We start from the raw sequence: 26,117 nt of genomic DNA on the forward strand, positions 1-26,117 counted from the left end.
GAGGTAGTGACCAGGCTGACCAAAAACCCAAATTAAAGGCTGCTTGTTAAACAAAGCTGGTGTCTGCCAGTGGGGAAGGCTCCCAAATTCTGGGTTTATCCCCCCAAACTGGTGGCATTTGCTCGGATCAGGGTGATTGGTTCTCATTTGGTTGCAATTCCTGGCTGGCTGGCAGGCTGCAGGTGGAGAGAAGCCAAGTTTTCTCTGGAGATGACAGTTTGCTAACAGATGTCTGATGTTTCCCAACACAGTTAGGATGGGAATCAGGAGCTACTTCAGCAGAGCTGAGCAGTTGGGTAATTGCAAACCTTTGCTCCTCACATTTTCTAGTTTATCAGCTGCCTGGGTAACAAGATTATTTAATTATTTTGTTGTTGTTCATCGTTTTAGGAGACAAAGCTTGAAATATCTCTCAGAGCAATCACCATCCTAGGAGGCACTGGCTCATTTAAATGCTGGGAAACCTCTGGGAGTGTGAGGAGCCACAGGATTTCCTCTCCCCTTGGGCACAGCATTGCCCAGACATTTGGGCTGTGGCTCCTGCACTGCCATGTCAAAGGATTGGGATATTGGAAGGTGGAATTGCCTCCTGAGCCCCCTGATTGCTCTGATGTCTTGTATGTGGTGCCTGTCCCTGCCCAAGAGGAGGCTGAGGCCAGACAGCTCCTCAGGAACAGGTATTTTATTTGGAGGCAGGGAAAGCAGTGGTATTCCTGAGCCCCAGCTCTTCCAGAGGAGCTTTCAGGAGGTTTCTGCCATTCAGATTCACAGGGAATCTGGGAGAAGAGCTTGGAGGCTCTCCAGGATGCTCCTGCCTAACTCAGAGCTGAACATCTCCTGCGCTGCTCTCTGAGGTCCCACTCTGCTGTCACCTTCAGGAGTGGGCTGTGAGCCCTGCCAAGGGTGGGCTAGTGTCAGTGGGTGACAAAAACCTGCTTCAATAAGCAAAAAGTTCCATGAGGAGCACACTGGGAGTTGATTCCTGGTGTCCCACCAGCTCCTGTGAAAAGCTCAGCCTTCATTTTAAAAGCTCTTTAATAAAGCACAGACTGTTCATTGCTTTTGGATCACACCTTCCCTGGATCTTTTCTTTTTGTGCACTTCCAGCTAGGATTTTCCAGGCATTTTGACCTGGGGCGAGCAGCACAATTACCAAAATATCCAGGGAAAGGCTCTTTCTTAATTACAGCTAATTCCACTGGAGAAAAACAAGCCCAGAAATCCCAGTGCAGGAAGTTCAGGCCTCGTGTGTGCACAGCTCCAGTGTGTGCCTGTGATGCCACTTGTGCCTCCAAGGTGTCTTTCCAGCACTCCTCCCATCAATTAATTCAGGAATTTGAACTCTTCCAGAGTCAGACAAGCATTTGATTATTTGGAAAATCTCCAAGCACTGGCATAAGGCTGGGATTTACAATAAAACTGCCTTTCTGATTAGAGAGGAATGGCATGAGGCATGAGGTTGTGGCATCTCCAAGGTGGAGAAAAGCACCCTGCCCTGGCACAGGTGGATTTGTTCCACAAAGGGGTGAGTTATTCCCACCTCATCCTGCACAAGTGGGGTCAAACTGTCCCTACTCTCATCCCACCTCTGTCCTGGGGCTGGGGCACAGCTGGGTGCACACAATGCTGTGCCCTGGCCTCTGGGATGGCCCTGCTGGAGCAGGGAGGGGACACCAGGTGTGGTCCCTTCCAGCCTGAGCCGCCCTGTGAGTATCCCAAACATTCCTGACTTGCAGATTCTTTATGCTGATCCAGAGCTGAACATTTTCCTACAGAAAAATATCAAATTATTATTATTATTATTATTATTATTATTATTATTATTCTACAGAAGCTGCCTTCTGTATTCCTTAGCACTGCCCTCCCAGTGCCTCTTTACTTTGGGAGGTAAAAATCAAACACCACAGATGTTTTTTACCATCGTTCTGCTCACACTGCAGAACCTTGGGAGCTTCTGTTCAGGGAGCAGCATGCTCAGCTTCAGGAATTTGGAAGGAATTCTAAAACTCCATGATGAGGATCATGCCCCTGGGTTCTGATTTAGCTTGGGAATATTTGTATTTTCATCTTTTTTTCTGAAGATATTTATCCTTCAGCTTAGCAGATTTGGAATGCATAGCAACTTGATTTATAGGAATTTGGTGTTTAAGTGGACTTGGACTTTTGTAGCTGGGAATAAAACAGAATTCCAGTGGGACTGTTGTTTGAGGGCATGGGAAGGGCTTGTTTGCTTGGGTTTACCTGTGTTTTGATTTCACTGCATATTTTTGGCATTTCTTTTAGGGTTTAGATATTTGTTGCACTATATTTAGGAAAAAAATGCATCCAATGTGCCTCATCTGCTTTGCTGCACTTGTGTGTTCTCACTACATCCAAGGAGTGTGGCAGAGGGAATTAGCCAAGGGATTTCCCAAAGCAATCCCAAGAATGCAGCAAGTATTTTTCTAAGCAAAATAATACAGGTTTTTTTGACATGTTCCAATGCAAATCCAGAAGATTTCAGCTTCCTTACCCAGGAAGGTTTCCCTGCCCATGGCAGGGAGGTTGAAATCAGGTGGTCTTGAAGGTCCCTTCCAACCCAAACCAGGGTGTGACCCTGGCCCTGAAATTTTACCTCTATTTGTGAGTTGGCAGGAAATTTTCCACGCTGGGATTTCATCTTCCTGGCAATTAGAAATCATTAAAGGTACTCAAATGCTCTGTCCATTCATCATGGCAAGGAGAGGCACTCGCTGCTCTGTCAGCCCTGAAATGATGGCTCTGCTGTGCTTTGAAAGGGGACATTTCAATCCTTTTTTAGTGCCAGCTCAGCGTTCGCCTCGTGATGAGCACGGAGGGATCAATGAGCAGCTGTGGCACACAAGGTTATCCCAAGTTCACAGCAGGCTCCCAGCTGATTGGCTTCCAAAGTCAGATGCATCAGGAGCAAGGTCACCAACAGGATCTGGTGACAGCATAAAAAACAAAGCAGAGCTGAAGTCATTTGTTGACAGCATCCCCTGGGAGAAAATTGTGTTTTATTGCCTCAGATTTGGGGCTTTGTGATGTGACCTTTCACACTGTTGGACTCTTATTTTTACATTTCCCTTTTCACTTGGAAAATGATGGAGTTTTTCTCTCTCTCTCCCATTGGCATTGAGGTTTTAAATAGAGCAGAGGAGGTGGTTTGAAGTGAATCTGTTAATGCAATAATCAGGGTGGGAATGTCCCAAAGCTGGCCAGGTGGCCATGGGAGTGGGATGGTGGCTCATCTTCCCACTGCTGTTATCCTGCATGAGCAAAGCCTCCAGTGATTATTCCCTACTGTTAATTGCAAGTTATTCCAGCTGAAATAAAGCCTTGCACCTTCCAAGCCTCCCTCCATAATCCAGCCAACTCTTTTCCCATAAAGTCACCCACAGCCAGAGGTCGGACACACCCCGGGACTCTCCAGCAGACAAATGTCACATTTTATGGAGGGGGTGGATCCTGCTCATCCATTTCCCCTCCAAGCCTTTCTAAAAATACCCTAAACCTTAACAAGGAGCTATTTTGGGGGAATTATGGTCATGGATAGGCATGGGAAGCTGATTCTGGCAGGCTTGCTCGGGTTGGAGTTGCGTGTTCCTTACTCGAGCGCGTGGTGTTGTGGGGATAAACAGAGAACATCAGGATTTTGGGACCTCCTGGCTTGGGATGGCTGCTCTGAGTGGGTTTATAGGAGGAGGACAAATGAAGATATCCTTATAGGAATGTTGATCTCTGCCTGAAGTCATTCATTTCAGGCATTTGCAGTTTATCAGATCTGATTTCATAAAACCTGGCTGGGGTTTCTCTCCAGGGACCTTTAGTGATCCTGCCACTTCCAATAAACATTTATAGAAACTGCTGCCAGCCTGTGGATATGAGAAACTCCTAGGAGAGACTTCTGTCTTCCAAAAATCCTTAAAGACACCAAAATATTTACAAGCAAACCTCACCCAGGAGAAGATGGATAGAAAATGCCCAGCCTTGGGAGCTGCATTGCGGTGCCAGGCGTTGGCTTTGCACCCTCAGTAGGGATGTTTGCTATGGAAAAAAACCCCAATTAAATTGGAAAATTTGGAAAACTGTGCCCTCTGGAGCCATGCTGGGATTGGGAGCAGCAGAAAAGTGAATTTTGAGAGCTGAGATGGAAGTGCAGCAGGTAAAGGCTGGCCCAGGCTCCCACAGCTCGGGGGCGGCGGCGGCGCGCGCTGCTCAGGTTTGCGCCTCTAAGAAATTTCCGTTTTTTCGCCTCAAAACCTCCAGATATGAAGCCGAAGCTGCCTTCTTTGCCAACCTGAAACTGTCAGATTTCAACATCATCGACACCCTGGGAGTCGGAGGCTTCGGGAGAGTGGAGCTGGTAGGTGACCTCTTCTTCTTTGTGCGACATCCTCGTGCAATTGCTGTGTTAAAAGCTTAATTTTCTTTGTTATCACACCCCAATAACCCCGAGAAAAATGACCCGCTGGGATGGTCTAGTGAGGAAAGCTGCCTTACGTTTCCTGAGACATAAAAAATGTACCAATAAATGGTTTGCAGTAGGCGAGGAGGATTTATGTCCTAGGCTGAGTGGGGAACGCACATCTCCTCTCTCTTTTAAGTGGTTTATGGCATTGATTTATGGCCTTTTAAAAACAACCTGGAGAATTGGGTGAGTGCTGGGATTGGAAGAGCAACCTAAAATCTTATTTAACCAGATTCAGAGTAACAGTAGAAAGCCTCTCCCACAGTTTTTTTATTAAGTTCTAGAGTGGTTGCACTTGGTTGTCCTCAAAGCTGAACACTCAGCACCTGACCCATGACAACACACCCCAAACAGGGCCTGGTTTTGTGCAGAAAAGACAAAATCCAAGCCTGCTTTTTGTTCTGCTTGGAGCTTTGGAGCTCTGTGGTCTCCTTTAAAGCACAACCAGAGCCAGAGGGGAGCTGTTTGCAGCACCAAGGCAACACAAAACCTTGGAGTAGGAAGAAGGAGTTGGGTTACACCAGGAGGAGCTCCGGACACCAGACACTGGTGCAGAATGTCAGGAACTCCTGCAAGCCCGGGCACAAGGGGAACAGAGTCACTGTTGCCACCACAAAACCTCAGGGAAGCCTCCACTCCATAGCCCTGTGGGAGCTGAAGAATAATAAAATGGGCCAAAACCGGGTGGTTTTGGTGGTTATTTGTGATGTAAAGAGGAGATTTGGTGTGCAAAGCCCAGCTTGCTCTTCCCTGGGGTTTATTCCTGACTTTTCCTGGCTGGATGTGAAATCCTGTGGAGGAAAGAACATCTGTGGGCCCTTCCTGGGGTTTGGGGTTTAATCTGTGATTATTTTGTTCATGAATATTTAATTTATGAGTATTTTGAAGGAGTCACCTGCTGAGGATGCTTTAGAGCAGGAGGTTGTGCTCAGCCTCTCTTTTGAAGTCCCTCCCTCCTCTCCTGACACCAGGGATTTGCCCCCTAAATTAACACCTGGCTTCTCCACCCTGTAATGAGGGACCCACCAGTCTGGGGCTTGGTTTGAGCCTTGGGAAGCTTTTGGGTTCACTTTGAATGGGTTTTGCCCACCTCAAAAACTTGGGAGGTGCATGAGTTTGTGTCCATGAGGGGCTGCTGGTGGGACCCTCACCAGTGGCCATGGCCAGGTGGCATGGACAACCTTAAAGTGACAAAAACTCTACCCTGGTGATGTGAGACCCTGGCCCAGGTGAGAGGAAGAACAGGAGATGCTCTGTCCCTTCAAGGTGTCAGCTCGAGTAGGAATATTCCATTCTGAGCAGATATTCACACCTCAAAAGCCTCCAAGAAACCCTGGAGACACCTGAGGTGGGAAAAACATTCCCAGAGGTTTTCTTCCAGAGGCAGGTGCCCCTCTCCTGAGCAGGAAGATGCTGGATAAATTCATTTTTTGTAGCACTGAACTGCACACAGATAAAACATATTTAAAATTGTAGTTCAGCACACCAGATTTTGTTCTTTTTCTTTACCACAGAAGGAAATTTTGTTACAAAGCCAAGGAAATATTCCTTTTGTCAAAACTGAGCCTGGAATTGCTGCCTCATGCTTCCACCTCCTCCATTAAAAATATGGTTTATTGCTTTGGGCTAAAAATGTGAACTATATTGGAGGAATCAGCCCTTTTATTGCCTGAATATGGAAGTGCAGGAATGTTCCTGGAAAACATTCACACTTTTTGTGCTTTCTAGGAGTAAAATGGATCAAAAAAGTGAAGGATGTGGCAAGGAAAAGGGATTTTATAGCTTTGGGCATGGAGCCTCAGAACGTCACCACTGGAGAGGGCAACTGGAATGTCTGGGGCTGGGATTGGCCAAGAATAAATAACATTCCATGGATGTGGCTTTCCAGACACCTCTGGGAATGCTGGTGCCTTGGAGAGGTCACCCTTTCCATGCATCCATGCAGAAGGATAAGGCTTTTAGGTCAGACGGCCTAAAATAGAAACTATTTTCAATTCCACAGATATTACACATGGAAATCCCCTTTTGTCTTGATTTTCCAGGCTGTTTTGTTTTCCGTATCTCAGGAAAAAAATTCCAAAGCTTTGGAATGAGTGGGTTTTTGTTCAGTATTTTTGGTGGCTCTTCCAACATCCTTATGGATGCTCCTTTCATCCCAAGCTGGGCTATGCAATCAACTTTTATCTAAGTTTTTTCTTGAGGGATAAATCATCCAGCGTTGGAGGAACCACAGCAAATGGCAGGAGAGGACTTTTTGGGATTTTTACAGCTCAGCCTCCCTGCTTTATGTCAGCTGAGCATCTTCTGAGGTGGGATCCAGGATTAACATCAGGAAAATAGGAATTTCAAGTGCCACTGGCATAGGGAATGTCACCTCATGTGACAGGGATGGAGGGCAGGTGTCCCCAGCCCTCAGAAATCATCTCTGCTCACCTTTACTGCTCTTGGCTTTGTTCTTTAATTTCCTTTTCACTCAAGTCCTGTGCTCCTGAGCAGCTGCTCCAGGTCAGTTCTTCTGGGTTTAAATCAAGATTATTTTTGACAGCTCTGAAATAAATACATTGGAGTAGCACAATATCCAGGACTGGAGTAATTTTCCCATGGAATTGGTGCCTGTAGGTAATGGCTGAGCACAGGGAGACTAAGAAATCACATCCTTGTCTTCTTCACTCCTTCTGGCCTCGTGGTGGCCCCAAAAAGCAAAATTCCTTTGCAATATGGGGATTTCTAGAGGCACAAATAAAAACATGCACATGAAACATCACAGCCATGTTTTACAGGCTCTGTACAAAGTGGACACAATGGAATTTTTCAGCTTTATTTGGGTTTTAAGAGAAATCTGGCCCCAGCTTCTGAAGTGCAATTAAAACTCTTCCAGCCTCCAGCCTGTGTTGTAAACAAAGCCATTAGTGAATTAATTAGATAATGAGGAAAAACCCGCTGCAGTTGTCTTCTGATAGGCTGGCAGATGCAGAGCCCAAATATTTATTGGTGGAAATTTCCAACTGTGTCCCATTTCCAATCCCCAAGCCAGCTGCATTTCCTAGGTAATATGAAGTTTTTTATCAGAAAGGTAATTTTTTTTTTTCTCTTGAAATTCTCCTAATTTTTGGGTTTAATTGTCAGGAATTGCCTCAGGCTGGGCCAGGGGAGGCTCAGCTTGGACAGCAGCAGCAATTTCTGCATGCAAAGGGTGCTCAGGCCTTGGCAGGGGCTGCCCAGGGAGCTTTGCAGTGCCCAGCCCTGCAGGTGTCCCAGCAAGGGCTGGAGGTGGCACTCAGTGCTCTGGGCTGGGGACAAGGTGGGCACTGGGCACAGCTGGCACTCCATGGGCTGGCAGGCATTTTCCAGCCTCAGTTATCCCAGGATTCTGTGAATTTTTTAGCTTTTGAAAGACTGGATCTTTTGGTTGCTATGAAGGGGAGCAGATTTGGGGATTTCAGTGAGGAATTTGAGACCAAATACCCAAGGAAATCCCAAACTCACCTGACAACATCACTCTTTCTGAGCTCAGCAAAATCCTGGGCATGGTCTGACCCTTTTTTTCCATCCTTTTCCAACATTTGCAGCATATTCCCTTCTCCAGCACGTGCAGGATGTTTGCTTTTGTCCCACCACTACAGGGCCATGTTTTAATTTTCCCTGGGTTTTGAATTCCTGTTGAAACTCAAGGCATCCTTTGTAGATGGAAACATCCTTGGGCTTGTCTGTTCATGGAAAGCTCTTGGCAAAGTTTGGGAAGATGGGATAGGTTGGGAGCCCATCAAATCTGGGCAGAGGCTGGACCAGGATATGAGCTGAGCCAGTGATTTCAGCTCCACTTGGAGGCAGGAATCAAACATAAAAACAGGTTTTTTATTTCAGACAAATCCAAACTGGGAATCAGAACAGGATCATGTATGGGGTTGTTGGAGTTTAGCCCCATTTGATATTTCCAAGATGCCACAGCAGTGAGTTTTTCCATTTCCCACATCCCTTAGCCATAGAATTCTCTTCTTCCTCTATTTACTTTTCATTGGAATGATTTTTTGCATGAAACCCTTGACATTCCTCACTGCTTTTTAGCCTTTTGCTTCCAGACATTTCTGTAAAATCATTTTTCCCTCTGGGCTTTATAGAGAGATGAAATTTTTAGTATATTTGCCCTATTTTTAGTATATTTGCCCAATATATTTATTCATAAAAAACCTGGTTGTGTTGTCAAGCAACAAAAATCAGTTTTCAGTGCAGAGATCAGGATGTGGAGTTAAAGGCGTTTAGCACAGTTGAGTATTTGATTAACAATTGGTAAATTTGCTTTTTTGAGTGTCTTCTTAGTGTATAATTTTGCATATTATTTTTCTGTAGAGTCCCATAGTGCTCTAATTGGGATTGGAAATTTAGGGCTTTCCCAACCAGTGAAATCTGGATTACTAAAAAAAAAATAAAGTCTCTGTCATGGACAGTTTCCACCCTGCTGCCCACTTGGAATTAATTTTGAAGGATTCATCCTTCAAAATTCAGCCTACAATGTGTCTTGTAGACTTCACTTTTGCTCCATGGTTTTTCTTCTCATCTTCTTCTAAAATTCCAGAATCCCAGGATGGTTTGGGTTGGAATGGACCTTAAAGCTTCAAAATTCCCCCCCTGCCATGGGCAGGGCCACCTTCCACTGTCCCAGGCTGCTCCAAGCCCTGTCCAACCTGGCCTTGGGCATTTCCAGGGATCCAGGGGCAGCCACAACCACCCTGAGCCATGTCTTATGTGGGGTTTATTTAAGTCTTGACTTATTTTCCAGCCTAACCCAGCACAGTGTGTTCTGTAGCCAACCCTAAATCAATGCTGGGCCTGAGGTAGGGAGTGGGAATCTAATTTGGATATGCAAATTATCATTTCTCTCTAAACTTAGGTGAGGAGAGAGGCTGAATCTGGCCTCAGGAAATGTGGAAAGGCTCCTAAAAATCCTTATGGATCATTGAGGCTGGAAAATCCCTGCCAGCCCATGGAGTGCCAGCTGTGCCCAGTGCCCACCTTGTCCCCAGCCCAGAGCACTGAGTGCCACCTCCAGCCCTTGCTGGGACACCTGCAGGGCTGGGCACTGCAAAGCTCCCTGGGCAGCCCCTGCCAAGGCCTGAGCACCCTTTGCATGCAGAAATTGCTGCTGCTGTCCAAGCTGAGCCTCCCCTGGCCCAGCTTGAGGCCCTTTGCCCTTGTCCTGTCCCTGTCCCTTGGGAGCAGACCCTGACCACCCCTCCTGGCTGATTTTGGGGAATTCTCTTCCATCCTGGGAGAAGAGGAATCCCTTCAGGAGGAAGAGCAGGCTGTCCCCTCTTGCTGGGACAGGAGCAGTCCCTCTGTGTGTGCAGCTGCCTGGATTAGGAAAGCTCAGCTTGCAAATGCTGCTCTCAGCAACAGCTGCTGCTATTTTGGTTGGTTCCACCAGATCAAGCTGGGAAACAGGGAAAATGCAGGACCTTGGCAATGGCCAGCAAGCAGGAGCACTTGGAATTCAGCTCCCAGAGTGCTGCTGTTGAGTCAGTTCTTACTCAATGTGGTGGGGAAATAGCCACATTTCAGCAGAGCATGGATTTCTGGCTCCTTCCTATTGGAAGAGTTCCACAGGAAGCAAAATTCCCTTGGATGAGCATCTTTGTTTTGGAGAGTCAGAGGGACACAGAGGGAAACTGTGGTGAGTGGGGAACTCAAAGCCCATCCAGTGCCACCCTGCCATGGCAGGGACACCTTCCACTGTCCCAGGCTGCTCCAGCCTGGCCTTGGGCACTGCCAGGGATGCAGGGGCAGCCCCAGCTGCTCTGGGCACCCTGTGCCAGGGCCTGCCCACCCTGCCAGGGAACAATTCCTCATTCCCAATATCCCACCCAGCCCTGCCCCCTGGCACTGGGAAGCCATTCCATGTGTCCTGTCCCTCCATCCTTTGGAAATATCCTGGAATGTTCAGTCACAGAAATAAATCCTTCTCTGGGGGCTTGTTCTGCATCCTGGGAAATATTTATGAAAGTTTCCACTTTCCCAAGTTCAGCTGGGATTGGATCAGCACAGGAATTGCTGGATTTGCAGGCTGTATATCACACACATAGGGATGATTTATAGGGAATACAGGCAGGGAAGGAGGAAGGATAAGAAACACATAACTCTTTTTTTTCCTCCTTTCCATTGAACTCTGGGTTTCATCTCTTCAATACCCACTTTCCCAGCCAGCCTGAGACAGCACCAAGGTGTAAAACCGTATTTATTTCTGTGTAAGTGTTAAAAACCAGACAAAAATCAGGTCTGGTGTTCTCTGTGTGCCCAGGGAACTGCAGAAGTTTAAAACCATAAAGCACAGGAAGGATTTTGGTGTGGTTCCTATACCTGTGATCCTATGAAACAGGGATATGGAAAAGCCAGAGGGGCTGCATCTCTCCTTTTTCCCTGCCTTTCTTTGCCCATAGAATTCCAGAGTGGTAGAAGGGACCTTAAAGCCCATCCCATTCCACCATTCCTCCTGGTGTTTCCAGGGGGATCCCATCCCCTCCCTCCTGGTGTTTCCATGGGGATCCCATCCCCTCCCTCCTGGTGTTTCCATGGGGATCCCATCCCCTCCCTCCTGGTGTTTCCGTGGGGATCCCATCCCATCCCTCCTGGTGTTTCCCTGGGGATCCCACCCCTCCTGGTGTTTCCGTGGGGATCCCATCCCCTCCCTCCTGGTGTTTATATGGGGATCCCATCCCACCCCTCCTGGTGTTTCCGTGGGGATCCCATCCCCTCCCTCCTGGTGTTTCTGTGGGGATCCCATCCCCTCCCTCCTGCTGTTTATATGGGGATCCCATCCCCTCCCTCCTGGTGTTTATATGGGGATCCCATCCCATCCCTCCTGGTGTTTATATGGGGATCCCATCCCAGCCTTCCTGGTGTTCATATGGGGATCCCCTCCCTCCTGGTGTTCATATGGGGATCCCATCCCTCCCTCCTGGTGTTTCCATGGGGATCCCATCCCATCCCTCCTGGTGTTTATATGGGGATCCCATCCCAGCCTTCCTGGTGTTTATATGGGGATCCCATCCTTCCTGGTGTTCATATGGGGATCCCATCCCAGCCTTCCTGGTGTTTATATGGGGATCCCCTCCCTCCTGGTGTTTATATGGGAATCCCATCCTTCCTAGTGTTTCCCTGATCCCTGAACCACACCAGAACAAAGCAGGTGGACAAGAAACTGTTCAAGTTCAGGGTGTGTGGCCTGGGAAAAGCCCAGGGGGAATTTTGGATGACACTCCTGGGAACATGGTGGGATTTTTGAGGTGTGTGAGGGCCAGGAGTGGGGTCTGAATCATCCTTGAGGGGCTCTTCCAACTCAGCACATTCCATGGTTCTACAAAGGTGCCGTGTCTCATATGCACCCACATTCCTGTCAGCAAAGCAATACAAAACCAGATCTGACATTAAATAAATTCTGATTGCCTGAGTGTTGCCTCCTAACCCTAAAGGCAGCCTGGGTTTCTGACAGGGCTCAGTGACAACCAAGCTGCTTCCCTCTGGCAGAAGCCAAATTCCTACAAGGCCACCCAAACAGAAGTTGCCAGATGGCACCTCGTGCTCCACAGGGGGAAAGCACCTCACTGGAATATTGTTGTGAGCAGCTGCTGGGGGAATTCAGCAGACTTGGAGGCCTGGGAGGTCAACAGCGGGGTTTCTTTGAGAGGGTTGGCCAGGATGGGAAGGCTGGCTGCCTTCCAGCTGGATTTGGGATGGGGACCTGCCCCTTGGGGTGGCTCAGGGTTCAGAAGTTGCCAGGGTTACCCTGAGAGCAAGCAAACAACTCCTGTCAGCCTCAGCTTGGGGAAGCAGGCTAAAAATAGGGGGCAGAGGCTTAAGGTGAGAAGACAAGCCATGAGCAGGGAGTGCTGCTGGGAAGCCTGGTCTGCTCCTCCTCTGCAGGCATCCCAGCCCTGCAACTCCCAGCCAGAGCCAGCCCAGGTGGGGTGACCTGGAGGAAAAGGGGGCTGGGGAAGGCAGATGTTAACTGGCAACATCTCCTGATCCTGTGGGGGTACCAATTGCTGGGGTTCCAGTTGCTGGTGTCTCTGGGTCTGCATTGAAGGCACTTGAGACAGTAATTCATGTTCAGACTCAGGTGTTTATTATTTCTTATCAGTAAAACAGCCTCACAACCATGAGTTTGGCAGCAAGGCACAAAATGGCAACAATCTCTTGTTCCAAGGGCTTTTAAGACTAAACTATCCAATTAAGAGCTGGCACCTGGATTATTTTCCTTTTTAACCCAATAACTGATCCCAAAGAGCTGCAATGGGGACTTTCCTGCCCAATGACAAAATGCCACCCAAACCCATGGAGAAGGAGGAAGAAGCAGCATGAAGAAGAAACCCAGGGTGACACCCTGTGCCCTCCATCTTGCTGTCATCCACAACACACTAAAAATCCCAAAACCTCAATTTCTCACCCAGTGATACACCTACACTGCTCTCTATAATCTATTGCACACTTTTGTGGGTTCCAGCCTATCTTGAAGTCTGGGAAACTTTCTCCATGAATGAGGGTCAGAGTCAGTGCTCCCCTGGGGGTCAGGGTCAGAGAAATATTCCCAGTGCTCTGGGTTTTCACAGACCCCAGAGCAACACCCACATTTGGCTTTTCCCTAACAATTGCAACATTTAGAAAAGGCTTTTTTAGGAGTCAGCCACACAGTTACAAACCTGGATCATGACTGGAGAGGTGGGAGGAGCTCCTGGGCGGCAGGCCGGTGGGATTGCTGGCAGGGAGGCGGCGCTCCAGCGGAGCTGTGGTCTGTGTGTGACCTTGTCCTGTCCTCCCAGGTGCAGCTGAAGAGCGAGGAGGCCAAGACGTTTGCCATGAAGATCCTGAAGAAGCGGCACATCGTGGACACGCGGCAGCAGGAGCACATCCGCTCCGAGAAGCAGATCATGCAGAGCGCCCACTCCGACTTCATCGTCAGGTACCTGCCCTGCTGGATTTCTGGGGTTCCCCACATGAGGCAGGAGTGATGAATCTGACTCCATGTTCTCAGGAGGCTAATTTATTATTTTATGATACTATATTATATTAAAGAACACTATACTAAACTGTGACCGTGTTCACAGGGGTCTTAGGATGAGGGAAGAGACGAGGATCTGACTCCATGTTTCAGAAAGCTGATTTATTATTTTATGATATATATTATATTAAAACTATACTAAAGGAATAGAAGAAAGGATTTCATCAGAAGGCCAGCTAAGAATAGAATAGCAAAGAATGATAACAAAGGCTTGTGTCTCGGACAGAGAGTCTGAGCCAGCTGGGCTGTGATTGGCCATTAATTAGAAACAACCACATGAGACCAATCCCAGATGCACCTGTTGCATTCCACAGCAGCAGATAACCATTGGTTACATTTTGTTCCTGAGGCCCCTCAGCTTCTCAGGAGGAAACATCCTAAGGAAAGGATTTCTCATAAAAGATGTCTGTGACACTAAACTATACTAAAGAATACAGAAAGGATATTTACTAAATGCTCAAAAGCTAATAATAAAAACTCATTACTCTTTCCAGAGTCTTGACACAGCTTTACTGTGATTGGCCAAAGAGTCAAAGCAATTCCCATGAAACCAATTAAACAAACACCAGTTGGATAAACAATCTCCAAACACGTTCCACATGTGAGCACAACAAAGGAGAAGCAAATGAAATAAGAAATTTTTTCCCTTTTTCTCTGAGGCTTCTCAGCTTCCCAGGAGAAAATCCTGGGCAGAGAGATTTTTCCAGAAAATATGACTGCCACATTCCCCACTGCTCCAGTGGGCCAGGGAGCCCCACAGGGATCAGCCATGGCAGGGAAAAGTTTTCAGCTCCCTCCTGCAAGGGAATGGAGGTGTGGAACAGGAGGAAGGTGCTGGGCAGAGCTCGCTGGTGCTGCCAGATGATCCATGTGGAATCCCAAGGTGATTTGGGTTGGAAGGGACCTCAAAGCCCATCCATTCCCACCCCTGCCATGGCAGGGACACCTTCCACTGTCCCAGGCTGCTCCAGCCTGGCCTTGGGCACTGCCAGGGATGCAGGGGCAGCCCCAGCTGCTCTGGGCACCCTGTGCCAGGGCCTGCCCACCCTGCCAGGAAACAATTCCTCATTCCCAATGTCCCATCCAGCCCTGCCCTCTAGCACTGGGAAGCCATTCCCTGTGTCCCCTGACCCAAGTCCATTTCCAGCTCTCTTGGAGCTCCTTTAGTCACGGTGGTATTTGCAGGGGTCCCCAGGACGAGGTGAGAGATGAGTGAATCTGACTCCATGTTCTCAGAGGGATAATTTATTATTTTAAGATACTCTATTATATTAAAGAATGCTATACTAAACTATACTAAGAGTACAGAAAGGATAATTACAGAAGGTTAAAAGATAATAATGAAAACTCATGACTGACTCCTTGGAGTCTGACACAGCTGATGGTGATTGGTCATTAATTAAAAACAATTCACATGGAACCAATCAAACATTGACCAGTTGGCAAACAATATCCAGACCACATTCCAAAGCAGCAAAACAGGGAGAAGCAAATGAGAAAATATTGTTTTTTCTCTGAGGCTTCTCATCTTCCCAGGAGAAGAAATCCTGGTGAAGGGATTTTTCAAGGCACTGGACTCACCATCAAGAATTTATACATACATACATACATACTATATATATATATATATACATATACATATATATATTTATGATGACTTGGCTTTGCCCCTGCTCAAGGTTACTTTTACTTTTCCTTCCCAATTTCTGAGTTTTCCTTCCCAATAAGGGAAGCTGGAAGGCAAGGCTTGATCCTTTGACATGACACAATGCCATGACAATGAGCAGCTGTGTCCAGAATTTCTCTTTAGGGAATATTTGACAACTCAAGTTCAGCATGCCTGGACTCCTCACTGGAAAACACATTAAAGCCATCTCCCTGCCCCAAACCTTAGCACATCTCCAGGGAATAAAAGGGGCTTTTTTGGTTGTTTCCACCCTAATAACAACATTCAATCTCAAGCTGCACCAAGGGAAATATAGGTTGGATATTAGGAAAAAGTTTTTTACAGAAAGGGTGATAAAGAACTGGAATGGCTGCCCAGGGAGGTGGTGGAGTCACCATCCCTGGATGTGTTTAAAACCAGCCTGGATGTGGCACTGGGTGCCAGGGTTTAGCTGAGGGGTTGGGGCTGGGTTGGACTCAATGATCTTGGAGGTCTCTTCCAACCCAGTGATTCTGTGAATTCTGTGGATTCTGTGAATTCCCTAGATTTTCAAGGATTGTGACTACAGAAAGGGGATTCTTCCAATGCTGTAGGTCAGGATGGAGCTGTGGGTGCTGAGGATCCCTGAAGCCACCTTGAAGGGCATCCAAGCCAAGGCTGCTTCATCCCACCCTCAGAGATCCCTGGGAAACTCCTCTGCCTTAGGAGATCAGCCCTGCTCCCAGAAATTGCTCAGGAGATGCAAACAAACCCAGGGTGAAACCAAAGCCCTGGGATGAATCCAGAGGGAAGCACGTGGCCAGGCTGGGGCACTCAGGGGGTGTTTCCTTCCCAGGCTCATCCCTGGGATTCCCCATGGCTTCTCCTGTGATTCATGGGTGATCACTGGAGCCCGACACTGCCCGGCTGCCGTTCCCTTCAGGATGTGCTCCTGGATCCTGAAACATTCCCTACAGCCCAGCCCAGAGCCAAATATTCCCATTTGGGAATTCCATTCCAGCCTCAGGATTTTTGGAAGGCTGAGCTGTTTTGGGATGAGAGGGGAAGTGCAGGGCCAGCCAAGCCATCATTCCCAGAAATACCCACTCCTAAATAGAACCTAAGCCTCCAAACATTTCTTAATGGAGCCAGTGATACTCATGGCTGATAAATGAAATTCCCACTCTTCATCCTTCAGCAGGGAAGCAGAACAAGGAGGTTTTAACTGTGCATCTTCTCCTTCCATATCCTGCAGTGTTTCCCACCTTTTGCAGCAACAACCATCCCTGAATTATATTTAATATCCCATGGAAATATACCCTGCTCTGGGAAGGGACTTTACAAGTCACAAAGTCCAACCTTTTGCTATTGCTAGAAAATATTTGATTTATCAAACTCTTGCCCATCCATGGGGATTTTAAGTTTTCCTATAGTATCTATCCTAAAATTATTCAACTTATTTATTGTTTATTCAATAACTTGTTTATTCAATTTCTTGGACCAGCTGGGATAATTTTTTGGGGAGTGCAAAGGGCAGAAATTTGAATATTTCTGTAGATTAATTCAGTTTTGAGCTGATAGATGAAAGGTGGGTTTAAAATAATCTCAGAGCAAGGACACAACCTCTGGGATGTTAGAATGGAAAAGACAAAATTCCTGATGAATTGGGTCGTTTTCTTAATTCATTGTGTTTGTTAAAAAGTCTTTGAAGAATAATTTGGTTTGGTTATTAAAATGAATTAAACCAGGCAAAAGGAGCAGGAGAGGCCAAGTGGCCCTAAATAAAATTGACTTTTATATAAACTGAAACTCAAACAGAACAAAATGCTCTGGCTTGGATCAGGTGCCAAACAAGTGCAAATATTTCAAGGAATAAAGAAATAAATAAAGGAGTTACTCAAATATTCTGTCATTTAAACTTAGGAAATAATGTCCTTTCATGTGTCTAAACTTTATGCTTCCATGATAGCTGATAAATAGGATTTGATTTTTTTTAATCTATGCATTTTAGGCCAGATTTAATGCCCATAAAATTTTCAGCAGGGCTGCCTTAATTAGGGAAAGTACTTCAGTACTTGGTAATTTAAATTACCAAGCAATTAAAAACATGAAATTACATTTGGGATTCTTGAAGTTTTCTGTAAACTTTAATAGTGATTAAATGTGTATTAAGATAAATGATATTTTGTCCAAGTGGCAAGAAATAAGTGGGGGGATTTTTATTAAAACCATCAATTATAGCATTATTTAATGGTCAGTTATAACTGACCATTGGTGTTATATAAATAGAAATGGATGTCATCCAAAGGAACCAAATCCTGCAGTGTTTTCCTGCTGATCCATTACACAGCTCTGTCAAAATAATAACTGAGATTAGCAGGGAAGTGCTGGAATCTGCAAAACCCACCTGGTTTCATTTCCATCATGTGGTGGCAGCTGTTGAATTTGTAACTCCTGGAATTTTTAATTCCTGAATTTTTAACTCCTGGAATTTTTAACTCCTGGAATTTTTAACTCATGAATTTTTAACTCTTGAAAACTGCCAGGAATGCAGGAATTGCACCAGGAGTCGCCCTCAGCATTCCTTTCTGCTGCAGAAATTGTTAAAACTATTATCCAAAAGTTACAAATTAATTACAAAAAATTAATTACTTAATTAATGACCAAAAAATTTACAAAAATTAAAATTACTGTCCAAACTACCTGCAAAGAAACCTTTCCTGTATCCACACCCTGCTGGAAGCCTGGGTGGATAAAGCCACACATGGAATAGGAAGTACAAAAGCAGCTGAATATTAAAACCAATTAAAAAAAAAACTCTGTTTTTTTTCACCATAGTTATTTAATATTATTAAACACATCTATAAATCCAATTAATGTAATATCATTAGAAAATCCTGTTGAGCACAGAGCATGGGTTTTGGAGCACAGTCGAGAACTCGAGGATGGGTTCACAAAGCCCAGCCCATCCCCTGAGGCAGTTTTTCCTCCACATTCCTTCCTGGGAGGAAGAGGAAGAGCACTTCAAGCTCTCTAAACTGTGTCAAACCAGCGAGTTTAGTGCTTAGATAATGGATTTATTTGTGATTTTCTGGTTGCCACCCTCAGGCTCTACAGGACCTTCAAGGACAGCAAGTACCTGTACATGCTGATGGAGGCCTGCCTGGGGGGAGAGCTCTGGACAATTCTCAGGGACAGGTGAGCTGGGGCTTGTCCTGCACTGTGAGATGTTTTACATGTCACAATTCCAGCTGGAAGGCTTGGGAGGGACCTTAAAGCCCACCCAGTGCCACCCCTGCCATGGGCAGGGACACCTTCCACTGTCCCAGGCTGCTCCAGCCTGGCCTTGGGCACTGCCAGGGATGCAGGGGCAGCCCCAGCTGCTCTGGGAATTCCATTCCAACCCCTCCCCATCCTGCCAGGGAACAATTCCCAATTCCCAATGTCCCATCCATCCCTGCCCTCTGTCATTTTGAAGCCATTCCCTGTGTCCTGTCCCTCCATCCCTTGTCCCCAGTCCCTCTCCAGCTCTCCTGGAGCCCCTTTAGGCCCTGCAAGGGGCTCTGAGCCCTCCCTGGAGCCTTCTCCTCTCCAGGTGAGCACCCCCAGCTCTCCCAGCCTGGCTCCAGCCCTGGAGCAGCTCCATGACCTCCCCTGGATTCACCCCAGCAGCTCCAGGTCCTTTTGATGTCACAGTTTTTAAATCACAATTTCCCATCTCATTTTTAAATCACATTTCCCCACCCCTGTGTTTGCAGCCCTCCCTCTGTGAGTCTGAATCTCAACTCTCAGCTCTGCCACACGGACACTGCTAAATAATATCCATAAATATTTCCTGGGATTTATGGCCCAGCCAGGACTGAGAGCAATGAGCAGGGGGAAACTGAGAGCTGTGCAGGATCTGCTGGCCCAGAAATCCCATATTACACCAGGGCTGCTGATTCAAGTGGGAATCAGAATCCACACTCTGCCAGGAGCACTGGTCCATCAGGATGCAGCAGTGACATGGAAAAAAAAATGAGTTTGGAAAGCATGCATGTCCAAAACCCCACAGTCCCTTCCTTGAAGGGTCACCTTGGAGTATTTGGGGCTCCTGGGGACATGTGGGATGTGCCCACAGAGCAGGAAAAAAAGCAGGGAATTGTAATTCTGGAATAGCCTCATCTCTGGAACAGAATTCCATTAAATTTGGAAAGATTGGCCAGGAAGATTAAGCTGTCTTTTGATTCCCCAGAACTATTTTTCCTCTAGTTCTTCCTTTTCCCAACAGCATTTTTCTCACTGAAAGGGGAACTGGAGCAAAGTTAGAAGGTGCTGGGTGGGATTTTTCCTGATTTTTTTTTGTCAGAGCCTGATAATTCCATCTTTAATTCTCTGGGATTTAAACTGAGGTTCTGCTGCCATCTAGCTTAGACACCCTCTGGTCTCAGCCAGCCCCCAGCAGGCAGGGGGATGAGGTTTTCTTTGGAAAACTTCAGAAATAAGAATCCAAAGGTGCAGTTTGGGATTTGCATTAACTCTTCAAATCCCCACAGCCTTGAATTTTCTGCCTTTTGTCTCAGTTAGGAACATTAATACAGAACTTATCTGCACTCCTCAAAGGAGTTTTAGCACTCAAACCCCAAAGCTGTAATTAGAAAAAAATATCTTTTTGCTTACAGTACAAGGATTTTAAAGTTTTATTTCTAAATTATAGAATAAAACCTTAAAATAGCTTCAGATATTGGAGGCAAAGAGGCTTCTTCAAAAATGGAGATTTAACTAGATTATAGAAATATAGAGATATAAAATTGAATATATATATAGAGAGAGATATAAAAGTGAGAAATATTTTATATATAGGGATATAAAGTGAATATATATAGAGAGAGATATAAAAGCAAGATATATTTTATATAGAGAGATTTTATATATAGAGAGATATATATAGAGAGAGATATATTTTATATAAAGAGATAGCAAAGAGGCTTCTTGAAAAATGGAAATTTAACTAGATTATAGAAATACAGAGATATAAAATTGAATATATATATATATAGAGAGAGATAAAAATGAGATATATTTTATAGAGAGAGATATAAAAGTGAATATATATATATATAGAGAGAGAGATATATAAAAGTGAGATATATTTTATATATAGAGATATAAAAGTGCGTTTAGCACCAGGAACTTTCCCAGTGTTAAAAAGTGGTTTTACTGCAGAAATCAAAGTTTTAACAGCAGAATGAATTCCATGGGGAAGGAAACCACTTCCCAAGGATTCATCTAATGCCTTTATCCCCTTTTCCCTCCCTTTCTCCTTCCCACAGGGGTTCATTCGAGGATTCCACCACCAGGTTCTACACGGCGTGCGTGGTGGAAGCCTTTGCCTACTTGCATTCCAAAGGGATCATTTATAGGGACCTCAAGCCAGAGAACCTCATCCTGGATCACCGAGGTTATGCCAAGCTGGTGAGTGCCCAGAAAAATCCCCCCAGCTTTGACCAGAAAGGGTGAGGAGCAAAGTCCTCCCACAGGGTCCATCAGGGGATGCTGAGAGGAGATCAGGGCAAGGTGGTGTCATCACCACTGGGATGTTTTCCTGACTTCCAGCAGGGCTCAGGGCATGGCTGAGCTGAGAAATGCTGACTGTGAGGTCACAGCCTCAAGCTGACCCAAGGGAAATACAGGTTGGATATCAGGATAAAGTTTTTTACACAAAGGGTGATAAAGTTCTGGAATGTTCTGCCCAGGGAGGTGGTGGAGTCCCATCCCTGGATGTGTTTAAAACCAGCCTGGATGTGGCACTGGGTGCCAGGGTTTAGCTGAGGGGTTGGGGCTGGGTTGGACTCAATGATCTTGGAGGTCTCTTGCAACCCAGTGGTTCTGTGACTCTGTAAATTCTGTGGTTCTGGCTTGGGATTCAGGTCCATGCTCCTGCAATGCAGAGAAAAGAGCATCAGGAGAAATCCACCTGGCTGTCCTGGGCAAAAAACAACTCCAGAACTCAGGAAAGGCACCCTGCTTTTTAGGGGTACCCCAAATGGCCTGGTGAGGGCATGGAGAGGGGCAGGAGAGATGGAATAGTTCCCTTGGTGGGAGGTGCTGCAGGATGTGGGCCCTTGGGAAGCCACCAGTGAAGGACAGGAGCCCTAAAAGGAGCTGGTCCAGGAGGGGCTGATGGCCCCAGGGGCTCATGAGGGGCCAAGGGCTCTGTGTCTTGGTCTGGGGCTCTTTGGGGACAGTAGCTCAGGCCATCATCACAGCCTGGTGGCAGCCTCCACGTGTCACCTCCTGAATGACACTGGAATTTACCCTCTGGGGCATTTCCCTAAGCCTGGGGCTCCTCTGAGGTAGAGGAGGATGAGGTGCAGGACTGTCCTTCTCCCACCCCAGGAGCATCTGGGATGGGTCTGTGCTGGTCCCTGAGCAGCCCCCAGCTCCTCAGGTGTGTCCCTGAGTGTCCCAGAGCCCTGTGACCCTGTGGGTTCCTGACCAGCCCCAGAGGACTCCAATTCCCAGCATAATCTGATTTTCCATGCTTGACACTGCTCTAGGGCCACAGGGGGGCTGGTGAGCCCAGCACATCCCAACAGCCAAACAGGGAGGACACTTGTGCTGCTTCACTCCTGATGTTGGGAGAGGAAACCAAACTGGGCAGGAGGTGCCTAAATCACAGGATCCTGGAATGGTTTGGGTGGGAAGGGACCTTAAAACCCATCTCATTTCAAAAAAAAAAAAATAAATAAAGGTCATGTCATGGACAGTTTCCACCCTGCTGCCCACTTGGAAATAATTTTGAAGGATTCATCCTTCAAAATTCAGCCTACAGTGTGTCTTGTAGACTTCACTTTTACTCCATTATTTTTCTTTCCATCTTCTCCTAAAATCCCAGAATCCCAAGATGGTTTAGGTTGGAATGGACTTTAAAGCTCCAAAATTCCACCCCTACCATGGGCAGGGACACCTTCCACTGTCCCAGGCTGCTCCAGCCTGGCCTTGGGCACTGCCAGGGATCCAGGGGCAGCCCCAGCTGCTCTGGGCACCCTGTGCCAGGGCCTGCCCACCCTGCCAGGGAACAATTCCTCATTCCCAAGATCCAGCCCTGCCCTCTCACAGCTTAAAACCATTCCTTGCCCATGTTAATTTAAATTTAAAAGAAAAGAAAGCAAAATAAATCAATCTGCCCTGTGAGTGACATCAATCCCAACCCCCAAGAAAGCCTTGGTGCTGGTGTTTGCTTCCCTCATGGGAATTTTCCCAAGGATAAATCAGCAAAAAGGTCACTGTGGTTCCCTGGTCCTGGAACGACCCTCGGTGCTTTAATTGGGAGAAAATTCCCATGAGGAATCCTCTTTTCTGCCTTGCTTCACTTCAAGAGGAGAAGAGCCCAGGGCTGACATTCCCTCTGATGCCCTGCCCTGACTCTCTCCTGCCCCTTCCCCCAGGTCGATTTTGGCTTTGCAAAGAAAATAGGATTTGGAAAGAAAACATGGACTTTTTGTGGCACCCCGGAGTACGTAGCCCCCGAGATCATCCTGAACAAAGGTCATGACATTTCAGCAGACTACTGGTCCCTGGGAATCCTGATGTATGAGCTCCTGACTGGCAGGTATGGGCATTGAAATTCATCCCAAGATTTCTGCTCTTCTCACCCTGATGAGGCCAGGGCAGGGGCAGGGCTGGGCCAGGGAACTCCACGGTGGCTTTTGCACTCAAATCGTCTTTTTTTGGCTCTAAGTGGGCTGGACATGATGGGAAAAGAGGAAGGGTTTGGCTCTGAATGGTCTGGAAATGGTGGGAAAAGGGGAAGGGTTTGGCCCGGAATGATGGGAAAAGGGGAAGGGTTTGGCCCTGAAGGGTCTGGAAATGGTAGGAAAAGGGGAAGAGTTTGGCCCTGAAGGGTCTGGAAATGATGGGAAAAAGGGAAGGGTTTGGCCTGGAATGATGGGAAATGGGGAAGGGTTTGGCCCTGAATGGTCTGGAATGGTGGGAAAAGGGGAAGGGTTTGGCCCTGAAGGGTCTGGAAATGGTGGGGAAAGAAGTAGGGTTTGGCCCTGAATGATGGGAAAAGGGGAAGAGTTTGCACTCAGCTCTGGAGGTTTGATCCTGAAGGGTCTGGAAATGGTGGGGAAAAGGGGAAGGATTTGGTCCTGAATGGTCTGGAAATGGTGGGAAAAGAAGAAGGGTTTGGCCTCGAATGGTCTGAAAATGATAGGAAAAGGGGAAGGTTTGGCCCTGAATGATGGGAAAAGGGGAAGGGTTTGACCCTGAATGGTCTGGAAATGGTGGGAAAAGAAGAAGGGTTTGGCCCTGGAGGGCCTGGAAATCATGGGAAAAGAGGAAGAGTTTGGCCCTGAAGGGTTTGGAAATTATGGGAAAAGGGGAAGGGTTTGGCTCTGAATGATGGGAAAAAGGGGAAGGGTTTGGCCTTGAAGGGTCTGGAAATGGTGGGAAAAGGGGAAGGGTTTGCACTCAGCTCTGGAGGTTTGATCCTGAAGGGTCTGGAAATGGTGGGAAAAGGGGAAGGATTTGGCCCTGAAGGGTCAGGAAATGGTGGGAAAAGGGGAAGGGTTTGCACTGAGCTGGGAAGATTCCTCACTGCTGGAAAGGAGCAGGCAGATTGGGCACCATCCATCCCTTCCCATATTTAATTTGGGATATCACTGCTGCTCTGGGCTTCCTGGAGCTCCCTCACCTCACCCCCAGGAGATCCATCCCCTCCACCTGCCCATCCTTCACACACAGCCCCCCATCCATGGAAAGCCAATTAACCCCCACTGGAATCAGGAATCACACAAAGATAAGCCAGGGAATGCTGCTCAGAGCCTCCTGCCTCAGGCTGCGGGGATGCAGCTGCCATGGGAAGAAGAGGTTTAGCATGGAAAACTTCTTTTTGGTGCTTGCCTGAATTCCAGAGCTCCTTGAGAAATGGTTAGGATCGTGGGAAGCAAAGCATTCCTGGTTGTCATCTACCTTTTTTCATCTGGGTTTATTTTATTAGACTTCAATGCTGTTTTAAAGACAAATTTTTATGAAAGACAAGTTTTTAATCTTTTTTTTTGTTCCCTGTGCCCTCTGAAGTCCCCCTTTCTCAGGCCCAGACCCCATGAAGACCTATAACATCATATTAAGGGGAATAGACATGATTGAATTTCCAAAGAAGATTGCCAAAAATGCTGCTAACTTAATTAAAAAACTATGCAGGTAAGTGGATGTAAGAATAAAACAAAAAGCCTTGATGTTGTTTGCAAAGAAATGAGCTGGGCAAAGGGATTAAGGATTTGTTCTTCCTTTTACAGGGACAATCCATCAGAAAGATTAGGGAACTTGAAAAATGGAGTGAAAGATATCCAAAAGCACAAGTAAGTGTCTTCTCCAGCAGCCCACTCCAGAAAGAGGCGTTTCAAACACCTCAATTTTCCCCTAAAAGCCATTTCCTCTCCATCATGTAAATTCATCTTCCCTTTTGGTCCTGTGGTAGGGGTTACATGAAGTCTTAGGAGTTTTTTGGGATAAGAACAGGTGAGAGAACCATTCCAGGAAGAATTTCTCTCATCCATCTGTGCTGGATCATCTCTTCTCCCATCCCCAGAGCAGCAGGAATGGATTGGATGGATATTTTTGTGGGAAGGCTCAGGGTTCATCCACCCACCTTGAGCAAACCTGAGGAAAACCATGAGTGGGGCATCCTTGAGCATGAAGCTGGGAGTTAACCCAATTCCACAGGGAAAAAAGGTCTCCTGTGGGATGGATCCACCCTCTGGAAGGGAAGGAGCAGCTTCCAGGACACCTGCAGCAAGGAATGGTTCCCATCTGAGCGTTGGCAATTTCCACTCGGGTGGTGTCACCATGGGGTCGCTGCACACTCTTCCTTCTTGGTCCCCAAAAAAGATGACAGGAAAAATTGCAAAGGGATTTGAAGGCAAAGTCTGTGGGGCATGAAACCTGTTGTTGAAGCAATTTTCTGTTCTTTTTGTGCTACACCTGTCTAACTGTTGGATTCTTCCCTCCCTTCAGATGGTTTGAAGGCTTTAACTGGGAAGGGTTACGGAAAGGGACACTGACACCTCCCATAATCCCAAGTGTAAGTTTTCCTACCATTGTTTTCTCCTCCATGGGCAATTCCTGTGATGCTGTGAGCTTTGGGCAGTGGTACACTGGGTTAAGTGGGAAAATTGTGCTTTATTTCTTCTGGAGATGCTTGGAAAATAACTTTAGGCACATTCCCAGCTAAGCTTGCTCTCCAGGCAGGCTCTTCCCTGGGAAGGCAGTGTAAGGAGGGCACAGCCATGGAGAAATCCCCTTTGCAGCAGGGGATTGAGGCAGGATCACCCACTTCAGCACATTTTCCCCTCTCTCACCTGCTCCGCTTGTTTCTGCATCTCCTTTTCCCCTTCCCATGGAGAGCTGCCCCTTCCACCCCTTCTTTTAGCTGTGTCCTCTCCCTTTCTCCTTTATTCTCATTTCCTTTGCAAAGGCAAGTGGGATTTGGATGCCATCTTCCTTTTCTTTCACATTACCCTTCCCTTCTGTGCTGTCTTTTGTGCCCCTCTTTGCCCTGCATCCATGTCCTACATGAAAAGCTGTTGATGTTTAACCGGGAGCGGGCGCGGAGGGACAGCTCCGCTCGTTTTCCTTTGCAGCAAAGCCCTTCCTTTGATGTCTTTGTGAGCTCCCTGCCCTCAAAGCCCCGCTGCAAAGGGAAACCAAACAGGATTAGCTGACAGAAATTACCTCAGCCCCTTCTGTCCTGCAGCCTCCCCTCCTTGTTCCAGCTTAATCCCTCGGGATCACCGGGAGAATGCCATTAATGGGGGTTTAATTGCACCCCATTGCTCCATCCTGCAGCTCCTGCAGCAGGGGCAGGCCCAGCTCAGGGGCTGAGTCTGCCATCCCAAAGTTTGCTTAGGGAAAGAGCAGGAGGGTTTCCCATCCCCCCTTTTTGTCCTGTGGATGCAGGAGCTGCT

At 47.0% G+C, this 26,117-nt stretch overlaps 1 protein-coding gene across 3 annotated transcripts in view; it reads left to right on the plus strand.

Annotated features, from left to right (window-relative positions):
- The window catches only part of PRKG1 (protein kinase cGMP-dependent 1), a 383,398-nt gene that overhangs the window by 350,811 nt on the left and 6,470 nt on the right, over positions 1 to 26,117 (plus strand). For all 3 annotated transcript variants that reach the window (XM_071438575.1, XM_071438577.1, XM_071438574.1), the window contains exons 10-17: positions 4,270 to 4,366; positions 13,282 to 13,421; positions 18,274 to 18,363; positions 20,478 to 20,619; positions 22,596 to 22,759; positions 24,232 to 24,354; positions 24,450 to 24,512; positions 25,168 to 25,234. In XM_071438575.1, coding sequence (XP_071294676.1) covers positions 4,270 to 4,366; positions 13,282 to 13,421; positions 18,274 to 18,363; positions 20,478 to 20,619; positions 22,596 to 22,759; positions 24,232 to 24,354; positions 24,450 to 24,512; positions 25,168 to 25,234 — 886 coding nt within the window. The remainder of the gene's footprint in view (positions 1 to 4,269; positions 4,367 to 13,281; positions 13,422 to 18,273; positions 18,364 to 20,477; positions 20,620 to 22,595; positions 22,760 to 24,231; positions 24,355 to 24,449; positions 24,513 to 25,167; positions 25,235 to 26,117) is intronic.

This window comes from Agelaius tricolor, unplaced genomic scaffold (assembly GCF_023055355.1).
Source record: "Agelaius tricolor isolate 1412-34295 unplaced genomic scaffold, bAgeTri1.0.p SCAF_13, whole genome shotgun sequence".
Taxonomy (NCBI): Eukaryota; Metazoa; Chordata; class Aves; order Passeriformes; family Icteridae; genus Agelaius; species Agelaius tricolor.